At 42.4% G+C, this 10,463-nt stretch overlaps 1 protein-coding gene across 3 annotated transcripts; it reads left to right on the top strand.

Moving 5' to 3' along the window:
• The first annotated feature begins 1,450 nt into the window (after positions 1-1,450).
• Positions 1,451-9,802, top strand: LOC139308178 (membrane-spanning 4-domains subfamily A member 8-like). 3 transcript variants are annotated; one of them, XM_070931653.1, is made up of 7 exons: positions 1,451-1,526; positions 2,799-3,046; positions 3,795-3,923; positions 4,108-4,164; positions 5,440-5,574; positions 7,327-7,440; positions 8,400-9,802. In XM_070931653.1, the coding sequence occupies exons 2-7, from the start codon at positions 2,831-2,833 to the stop codon at positions 8,511-8,513; spliced, it is 765 nt and encodes a 254-aa protein (XP_070787754.1). In that variant the 5' UTR covers positions 1,451-1,526; positions 2,799-2,830; the 3' UTR covers positions 8,514-9,802. The 3 variants fall into 3 exon arrangements, with proteins under 3 accessions (XP_070787754.1, XP_070787762.1, XP_070787745.1); XM_070931661.1 differs by lacking the exon at positions 1,451-1,526 and adding an exon at positions 1,740-1,835; XM_070931644.1 differs by lacking the exon at positions 1,451-1,526 and adding an exon at positions 1,740-1,841.
• The last annotated feature ends 661 nt before the right edge of the window (positions 9,803-10,463 follow it).

The following is a 10,463-nucleotide window of genomic DNA, read 5'->3' as shown; positions in this document are numbered from 1 at the left end:
GCCTACAAACTTGAAACTTGGCACGTAAGTTCCTCTTGGCTTCTATGTGCTAGCTAAGAAAGGATTTTTTGAAATGACCATCAGATTATTAGTATTTCTTATACAGTATTATATTAACACACTCTGATGCTAAGGAGTTAGATGTTCTACTCCTCCTCCCCACTTGAAAAGAACTCTGTTCCAACTGCCAGTTGTCTTATATTAAGACGCTCTGATGCTACTCCTTCACTAAACGGGTCATGGGCATGGTCAGCGCATGACTCATCTGGCCTGCGGGCTGGGAGTTTAGACATTCTACTCCCTCACTCCACCTGAAAAGAACTCTGTTCCAACTGCCAGTTGCCTTATATTAACATGCTCTGATGCTAAGGAGTTGCACATTCTACATAAATTTTCAAGCGTTAACTGTCAATTTATCAAGCCCAATCACATAGTTTTGTAATGAAGCACAGGTATACAGCTACTAGTATCATAATATAGGGAAATTATCTTAGCATGTAGAAGAGATCTAGAAGATATAACGGCAAGCTGCTTTTTAAAAAGATGAAATCTGGGAATATCTGGAGGAGGAGGGTGGTCAGAAGCCATCTCCCCTTCCAAAACACTATTATATCATTGAAGCCATCTCCACACCCTCATTAGACATTCATTGTTAGTTGTGAAGTCGTGTCTGACCCATTGTGACTTCATGGATAACATTCCTCCAGGCCTTCCTGTCCTCTACCATCCTCTGGAGTCCATTTAAGCTCACTCCAACAGCCACCTCATTCTGTGTTATCCCATTCTTCTTTTGCCCTCAATCTTTTCCAGCATTAGGTTCTTGTCCAGTGAGTCCTTCCTTCTCATTAGGAGGCCAAAGTATTTGAGTTTCATCTTGAGGATCTGACATTCTAAAGGGCAGTCAGGGTTGATCTCCTCTAGGACTGACCAGTTTGATTGCCTTGCAGTCCAAGGGACTAGCAGGAGTCTTCTCTAGAACCATAGTTCAAAGGCCTCAATTCTTTTGATGCTCAGCCTTTCTTATGGTCCAACTTTCACAGCTATACATTGCAACTGGGAAAACCATCGCCTTGACCTTTGTAGAACAACCCAATACGAAAAAGCAATAGGAGGATCAGGACTCCAGAGGGTGATTCCCCTGTAACATGCACACCAAAAGAGGGGGGGGCAATAGAGAGTAAATGTATAGTAGGAAGGAGTCAACCAAAAAACAAATGTTCAGTTTAAATAAGTGCAAAAGAAACGTAATAGTTTTACTCATCCTAACTTTGCCACTACAAAGAGAGGATTTGCCTTTGACATCTGCTTATTGGCTAAACGATGCAGTCCAGATGTTTCAGCGGCCTCTGAGGTTTCCAGGGAGAGTTTCGCAAGGAGCGCAATCGGAGGCTGGGATCGAGTCCCTACAGCCGTTGCGTCTTTGCCTGTTCGAGCGCTAAAAAGAGCAACCCGGAACCTACAGAGAGCGCCGATGGAAGGAAAAGAGAGAAAAAGAATCCTCCGCTGGACGAGGGCTACTTAAAACGGTGGGGAGGGGGCGGGGGGGAGGGAAGGGAATGGAGAGTTGAAAACGAGAGAGAAGCGAAAGAGTAGGAATAACAGGAGATTATAAACTCGGAGAGTTTTCCACTCATCTCTGAACAAGCAGAAAGTTCCTGGCCCCAAACTATTATTTGTTGCAACAGTTAAAGGGGCAAGAAATAAGTTTTTTCTGGAGCCCTTGATTAAGCTCTGAGTAAACTCCTCCTTTTAGTAGACAGCGGAACTCCGCCCTCCACTTGTTCCTGTAGTTACTTTCGTTTTTCCTGGGGCTTCCGTATACTTCGTCTTGAGAGGTTGTCGTGAGTAGTTTCTGATTACTTTTTAATTAGATATCGATGGCAGTTAGGACTTTACTGAATCGCTTCACTGCTTTTTGAGGTTGTCGGGAGTTTTGTCAGAAAACTCAGGCTGGTGGTCCAGTTGTGTTTTGATAAGAAACCTCCCCACATCAATGAAGCAAAGGTGGGATACAGATCACTGTTATTGTGTCCTTCACAGTAGCTTGTTCTGTCCAAATCAGAATGAACTTGCTGGAAGGTGTCAGTCAGCATGATCATCCATGCCTGATGCCTTTAGATCCATCTGCCAGTAACAGGACAAGAGGGCAAGTACAATAAAACCTTCCCCAAATGAAAAATGCCATTTAACTGGGTGGATCAGAGGTGGTGCTCAGTTTAGAAAGAGACCTTTTGCATTGAAAAACGTTCTCCATATTCTGATTAACATTTTTCTCGCTGATATCTGTGGAGATTCTCAATCCTCCAGGTCATGGTTGTCCCAAAGGAGCTTTTCAAAAGGCATCTGGAGTCTTTGGGTTTTTTCCTTGAAAACATTTTGCTTCTCAAGCAAAAAGATTCTTTGGTTGTGGCTGAATGGTGAGGAAAGGAAGGATTTCTGTTAAGTAGGGTGAATGAGGACACAGAAACCAGGTCATGAGTAACAACAGCTCTTTACTTCATGGTGTGAATCCAGCAACTGACCCAGGGAAACAGCTCCCTTTATATACCTTACAGTCCTGGCAATCAGCCAATCACCTGAGAGCAATAACATTCAAACTTTCCCGCCAAAGCTATATAAATAACAATTTCTATCCCTGAGAAAGCTGTTTTTACTACCTGTTCCCTGAACCCTTCTGGCAATCTTCTTCAGTTTTACTACAGGCAAATATCATCTCACAAAGTGAGATTAAGGAGAAGGATCAGAATCTGCCTCCTTGATGTTAAGACATTAACTTTTCCTCAATAATTTGTTTGCAGGTAATTTAGTTGTGGCAACACTTCCAGCAAGAATGGCCAGTGGAACCATAATTGTCATCCCCTCTAATGGAGCAAACATGATCCAAACAACCCCTGGATTGCCCAGTGTTGCTTTTCAGGCATCTGGAGCAATTCCATATCCTATGTATGGAGCTCAGCAACTTGGAATTCCCACCAGTGCTCCTCAGCAAGTCCCACAAAAGGGTCCTTTGGAGAGATTCCTCAAGGCTGAGCCCAAAGTGCTTGGGGTATGCATGCATTGCTATGTGCCTGTTTGAATCCATTAAGATTTTAGAGCTATGTAGAGACCTGAGAGCCCCATGTTGAAGTCCTGGAACTTAGCTTGGCTGTTGTCTGGTTCTGGAATATACTCCAGAAACCTCTGTTCTTCCTGGTAGTTTCATTTGTATTTCTACAAAACATTTTGACTCGGATATGCATTCTTTTTGCTTTGCTCTTTAACTAAGAAAGTGGAGCTCAGCCAAGGTTTCAGCCAGATTTCTTTTTCTCCCTTCCCTCTGAGAAGTGCAATTGTTGGGCATTTCTCCAGAAGAACCTGGTCATGGATTGGCTCAAGCCCAAGCTGGTTAAAGTCACTTTGTGCTTATGACCGTGATTAACTTCCTCCTGTAGAGGAGTCTGTAGTGAGAGGTGACATTTTTCTCTCAAAGGCCCATCATGATATTCTTACAGATCTTCTCCCTGGCAAAAGCAGTCCCATTGAGGGTCAAACTAGATCATAATCTGGAATAAATATCCGGTACATAGTGACAACAGTGTCTCAATCTCTCCCTTCTCCCCATTTGGATTTTTCACCATAAGAAACCAGGCCTTGGGTCAACACCTTCACTGCAAGCTTAGAAGCCCCAATCCCTTTGAAGGATCTTTCAAAGATGGATATAAAGTGATGCCTTTCCTGGGGTGCTAACAAATTAAAATGTTTTTCTCAGATTCAGCAAATGAAGTTGTCTCATTTTGTGTGTTTTCCTTCCGCAGGCTGTCCAAATATTGATTGGGCTGATCCACATTGGCTTTGGAGCTCTCTCACTTTCTTCAATCTTTTATTCATACTCTTTTTTCCCCCTTTCTTCAGTTGGAGGTTATCCCTTTTGGGGAGGGATATTTGTAAGTATGTGCAAATTTTTGTTGAGTCATGCACCATTGTAATAATGACTAATGGATTCTTATAAAAGTCTTGTTTGCATTGGAGCCTATCTGGCTTCTCATGGGCGCCAGATTTTTCTGACATTTTCCCCCTTTTATTTCCAGTGAACAACAATCATTTGTTTTTCTTTTTCGTTTTCCATAGTTTATTTCTTCTGGATCACTTTGTGTAGCAGCTGCAAACAATTCGAATCGTGGTTTGGTGAGAAACCTGTGTAGCATTTCAATTTATTTTATGCTGTTTCTTTGTAAGCCCTCAGGACCTTTTACTGTGTCAATTCTCTTCAGATACTGTTCAGTTTTAAATCAACATTTAGGAAAGAAACAAACTCAAAAGTGCCCCCCCCCCATCTTCCTTCTTTGATCAACTTTTGCTTCCAAGTCCTGCTTCCATTGAAAGTTCTATGTCAACAGTAGAGAATGTTCAACCATCCAGAATTTGAGCCTCCCCTGGTCCCCATTTTGCAATGGGCGTCTTGCCAAGTTCCCTTCCTGATGTGCAACCTGCAACACTCCAGGTCCTGTCAGTACCATGATGAAAATTACAGAAGCCTGAGAGAGTCAATGACCATAATGTGGGTGCTTGTTCTACCAGAGCTTCCTTAATTGCTACTAGTAATGGTGAGCCTCAGTGGCACAGTGGTTAGAATGCAGTACTGCAGGCTAGTTCTGACTGGCAGCTGCCTGCAATTTGGCACATCAAATCTCACCAGGCTCACTTGACTCATCCGTCCGAGGTGGGTAAAATGAGGACCCAGATTGTTAGGGCAATAGGCTGATTCTGTAAACCAGTTAGAAAGGGCTGTAAAGCACTGTGAAGTGGTATATAAGTCTAAGTGCTATTACTATTGTGAGTCCTGAGCAGAGGTGTCTTCTTGCATGCTCTAGTCTTGAAGCAAACTTCCAACATCATCATCATCATTATTATTCCTCCTCCTCCTCCTCCTCCTCCTCCTCCTCCTCCTCCTCCTCCTCCTCCTCCTCCTCCTCCTCCTCCTCCTCCTCCTCCTCCTCCTCCTCCTCCTCCTCCTCCTCCTCCTCCTCCTCCTCCTTGACAGAGGGTCCAGTTTCAGAAGTATTCCTACATGAAAGCAACATTAGAAAAAAGCCCAGCATGTTAGGAGTAAAAGTGTGGAACTAGAGTGGGAATCATTGTGGGAATCAAAGGGAAAAGAGAGCTGATGGTAGCCCTCCTGCAAAGAGCTTGTATTTTTCTCCTCTGTTTCTCTTTGATTTAAAGAGAGTTCATGGCAACATATAAATGTTTTTGTCTTGTAAAGGAACACAGTGTGGATTCAATAAAAGAAAAAGGACCATCTTAATAGCAAAACACTACATTCCTGACAGGGGAGAATTTCTTTGTCACTGTTTTTACCATAGTTGGGGCTAATTGTTTTTATGTTTTGCAGAAACCTATGATGTAATACAGTGACACTATAACTGTATTTTCTCTCTTTCTGGTGTATTGCTGTTTCAGGTAAAATCTAGTGTAGGACTGAACATCACAAGTGCTGTAATGGCATTAATTGGTATCATCCTGTACCTATGTGAGCTGAGCTTCAGTAGTGCTTTTTGGGGATATCAGAATCGATATGACACTGACAGTTTAAGTGTAAGTAAAACAATCTGGTCTTGAATTTTGGCTTCATGTGCAGAATTCTGAAGGAGATTATATATAAAGGAGGGATATCCCAAACCTTTTGACCTTTGTTTGAAAATCTTTTCTTCAATAGGTCTAAGTCACAAAAACTTGAGTGTTATTTCATTTGAATGCTTTTTTAAATATATTTGTTAAATCAGGGGAATCAATCTTCTGGTCATTGAGGTGCAAAGTGAGTAGGACTTTGTAGATTTCTTCTTCTCCAGTTTATTTGGTGGGGAGGGGGATAGAATTTTTTAAAAAATAAATGTGTCTAAATGTTTTTTAGATGTATTGTTTGATTTTGTCTCTGTACAGTGTAAAAAATTGGTTGTTTTACAGTAGGGCTTATGTAGTGAAAAACAAAGGAGTGCTTGAGAATTCTATATAGAATAGAATACAGCTGTAAATGTTGAAATCTATATCAGGTTTTCCTGCCACCTCCACACCCTCATCCTTCTGGGCATTTGTCACCCAGTTTTAGAAAACTGAAATTTAGGTAAGTTCTGAAGTATGGACAGTTTAGAACCACACGGATACCTGGGATAAATGGCTTGAATTTTTAGTATTTAGTAAAGTGCTGTCCTTTGCTTCAGAGGTGGGATTCACATAATTTACCTACCGTTTCACCCAGCACCAAAAATGTGATCCCCCCCTCTCCTCCATCATCCCAAAGGTGCTTTTTCATGTGGCAACTGGACTTTGTTTTTCTGTTAAGATATTTTGCTTCTCATCCAAGAAACTTCTTCAGCTCTGACTAGATAGTGGCCTCAACAACTTTCTAAAAGGATAAAAATGACCAGCTGTCTGCAAGGAGTATAAATCCTTCCATTCCCCACCATCCAGTCAGAGCTGAAGAAGCTTGGATGAGAAGTGAAACTTCTCCACAGGAAAACAAGCAAGTCCAGTTGTCTCTTGGAAAAGCACCTTTGGGACAACCATGGCCTGGATGACTGAGAATCTCCCTAGACTCTCTCCTCCATTACTTCTCTCCAAGCAGCAGGAAAACAGACCCTCTATGTTTCCTATTGGAAAATGGAGGGGAAGCAAATTGCATCTATTTATTTCAACAATGAGATGGGCAGAATACTTCCCTTTAGAATATTGCAAAACATAAGAGATGCTAATGTTCCCTGATGCATTTTTCTCAGATCACAAAGGCTATACAGGTAGTCTTTACAATTAATTTACAATTATTCAATTTACAATTGTATATTTAGTATCAATGGCACTCAAAAAAAATTATGACCTCTCCTTGCATTTATGACTGTTGCAGCGTCCCCACAGTCACCTCATTAAAATTTGGGGGGGGGGGGAGTTGGCTACTAGCAATTTATTTAGGACAGTTGCAGCATCCCCTTTACGACTTTCCCAGCCAACTTCTGATCAGCAAAGGCAGTGGGAGGTGGGGAAGCTGGGTTCACTTAACAACCATATCATTCTCTTAACTGCAGCCATTTGCTTAACAACAGTGGCAGAAAAGATAGAATTACTCATGACTCAGTTAATAATCACTTTGTTTAGCAGTGGAAAATGTGGTCCCAATTGTGGTTCTAAGTGGAGGTTTACCTATCAGTGTCTCTGTTTTTCCCAATACAATTGTTCCTCCCAGTGTTTCCCAAGGAAGCAGCTGGGAGTCCCTTTTAATGGTGTAGCACATTCAATAAAATAAAATGCATAACCATTACATTAATTTCTCTTTCCACATGTCTTCCTACTCTACAGAGTGTCAGTTTTGGCCTCTCCAGTGTGTTGCTCTTGTTCAGCCTGCTGGAATTCTGCATTGCTGTTTCACTGGCTCATTTCGGCTGCCAGGCAACTTGCTGTAGGGATGACCAGGTAACTATTTGATACTCCGATAATAGCTTTAGCAGTTGTTATTGTTAAACAATGTAAAGAAGATTGTCTGTTTTTCTTCTTTATATCTGCGCTCCACCTAACCTGAGTGTTCTGACCTGGCTCCCAAAAACGACAAGTGTGCTGTGTTTAACTAAATGTTCCCTTTATTTGGAGCACCAGCAGCCCCAGCAAAGAGTCTCTGTCTCCCTCACAGCAGGCTAACAAAGTCTCTAAGTGCCTGTGGAAAGCGAAGCTCACCCCCCTTCCCCCTAAAATGGTCCCAATACACCAGGAATCTCTCTCTCTCCCCACACTTGTAAAGGAAGTCCTGCAAGATTTACTCGCTCTTTTCCAGCAGCTGAGACACACACACATATGCTCAGAAGGTGCGCCCGACCCTCAGTACCGCAGATTCCAATAAAGAATTCTGATAAGCTCCAGACAGGATTCAGAAGTTCAGAAGACTATCAGTAGCTGACTCACAGGGAGACAAATAATTGCCTGCCACAACTATTCATCTCTGCCTCCTGCCTTTTATCACCAGAGTTAGGGTGGGGCTTAGGACTGAGAACCGACTCATAGCTTCCCACTGCTCTCCTCTGCCTCCTGCACATCCACGCGTTAGGCACTGGACCCAGATGTTCCTCCTCTTCCTCATCAGCCACTTTGGGACCTGGGAGCTGTTGACTCTCCATCTGAGGGCTGATGGACAGCCCAGGCTCCGCCTCTTGTCTCTATCTCTGACAGCTTAAATGCTCAGACCTTAAACCCTGTGCCTGTTAATTTATAGTTTTAAAGCATTCTCTATCAGGACTTTGAACTATCAAGGATTTCAGCCTGTTGGTGAGACTGCCAGCATCACAGTTAAAAACACACAACTGGAGAATCTATTCCTCCCACCTAGAGTAACAGATGCGTCCCTGAGTATATTTTGTATTGACTATTCTTTTCTATTACAGCCAACGGTGCTTTTTGTGCCTTACCAAGTCATCGGAGGCAGAGAAATGGCAACTGAACCAAATCCTTCTCCTCCTCCACCAGCTTACGATAACGTGGTTTCCAAATCTCAGTAAAACAAGAACACCAGGAAGGAAATGTGAGAAGTGTTGCAACAGAGGTTTTAGGAGAAGCAATCCCATGACCATGGGGAGGCTGCTACGTGTGAGGATTGGACATGAATCACTTTTTTCAAGTCTGTTGTAACTTTGGATGATCACTAAATGACCAGTTGTAAGTTGAGAACTACCTGTAATAGTGGTTGCATAATCACTGTGATCCCAAAACAGAAGAAGTTTGCATATAACTACAGTACTCCATATTGTTAGGGTGCTTAAGCTGATGAAAAACACAGATTCCATGCAAATTGCCATTTATTTGTTTTTTACTATCATCAGGGTGATTCAGGTATTCTTGGAGTTGAAGTCTATAGTTCCTAAAGGTGCCAGAGTTGCCCATATCCCTGGTACTGTATATGCTCCAAGAGACTCAATTGGAATATAGAGAAGATTCGTTGCTTCCTTGTCCATAATTACATGGTGAAAATTTTGACTCCTGCAATGATTTTACAGGTGTACAAAATGTACATTTGCACAGTTTTTGAGGTTTAAATTGATAGGCAGTATCCTGCATATAATCTAGCTCAGTTGAACTGATGTCACTCTTAACTTCCTTTCTTGGATGAATCTGCATAAGGATGGGAAGTTGAACAACTAGCCTTGTGGTGCGGCCGGAACAATCTTGAACTGAATACACTCAAAATTGTAGAAATGATAGTAGATTTTAGGAGAAGCCCTCCTATTCTACCACCTCTTACAATACTAGACAACATACCGTGTTTCCCCAAGAATAAGACCTTGTCTTATTTTCTCCGAAATAAGCACTAGGCCATATTTTGGGGGGAAGTCTTAATTCTCCACCCATATGAGGCAGAGGGGTGAGCTGCCCCACGTGCCCTGCACCGGCTTACTGAAGGGTCACAGCAGTCCGTCCCATCCACACATACAGCTGACTCAGGCTGCTCTGACTGCCACCTCCAGCAAGTGTGGCCTCTTCTACAGCTGATTGCAGCCTGGTGCCTCCCACAGACATACCGAAAGGTATTTTTACCTTATATATTGTATCTTATATTAATTATATTAATGACATTGTTTTATTTAGTATCCTAGTATGATTTGTGTTGATTTCTTATTTAGTAACCTATGACTAACACCGAGTGTTGTATCTTATGATTTATAATGAATGTATTTTATGATTATGATCATGATTTTTCACTTCTTGCTTGTATGTACACTGAGAGCTTATGCTCCGGAGACAAATTCCTTGTGTGTCCAATCACACTTGGCCAATAAAAAATTCTATTCTATTCTGTTGTTCTGTGCTGTGCTGTTTTGTTCTATTCCTAATCCTACTGGATTCTCACCCAGTGGTGGGATTCTACCAGTTTGCACCGGTTCGGTAGAACCAGTTGTTAAGTAGTTCGGAGAACCTTGTTAAGTAGTTAAGCAGTTCAGAGAACCGGTTGTTAGAATAAATCTCCCCCCCCCCCCGCCCCCCCACACACTTTACAGGGTTAATCCTGTAATGAATTACAACATTCTGGTGTTTCCTAGCCTAATCTTTATTGCCCTGTTTACAGAAACAGCCCCTACATTAACCCTTATTACATTCTTGGCAGTACGCCTAGACTTGCTATCGCGTAAAGGTTGTAAATGTGATGGTTGTTTTTCCATCACTGGTGAGGACTGCCTGCCGCTTGAGTGTTGGAAGGCAGTCTACCTCACCCTGAGCACAAGGAAATTGCTTAAGGAGAGAATGAGCACATCCACACAACCAGTGTTGGGTTTCAAATTTTTTTACTACTGGCTCTGTGGGTGTGGCTTGGTGGGTATGGCTTGGTGTGCGTGGCAGGGGAAGGATACTGTAAAATCTCCATTCTTTCCCCACTCTTTTTTTACTGCAAAATCCCCATTTCCTCCCAATCACTGGGAATTGGGAGGCAGAGAATAGATGGGGGCGGGGCCAGT

Source organism: Pituophis catenifer, unplaced genomic scaffold (genome assembly GCF_029215685.1).
Source record: "Pituophis catenifer annectens isolate HBS135680 unplaced genomic scaffold, rPitCat1.0.hap2 SCAF_1, whole genome shotgun sequence".
Taxonomy (NCBI): Eukaryota; Metazoa; Chordata; class Lepidosauria; order Squamata; family Colubridae; genus Pituophis; species Pituophis catenifer.
The sequence above is the reverse complement of the archived record's forward strand: the minus strand, read 5'-3'. Positions and strand labels throughout refer to the sequence as shown.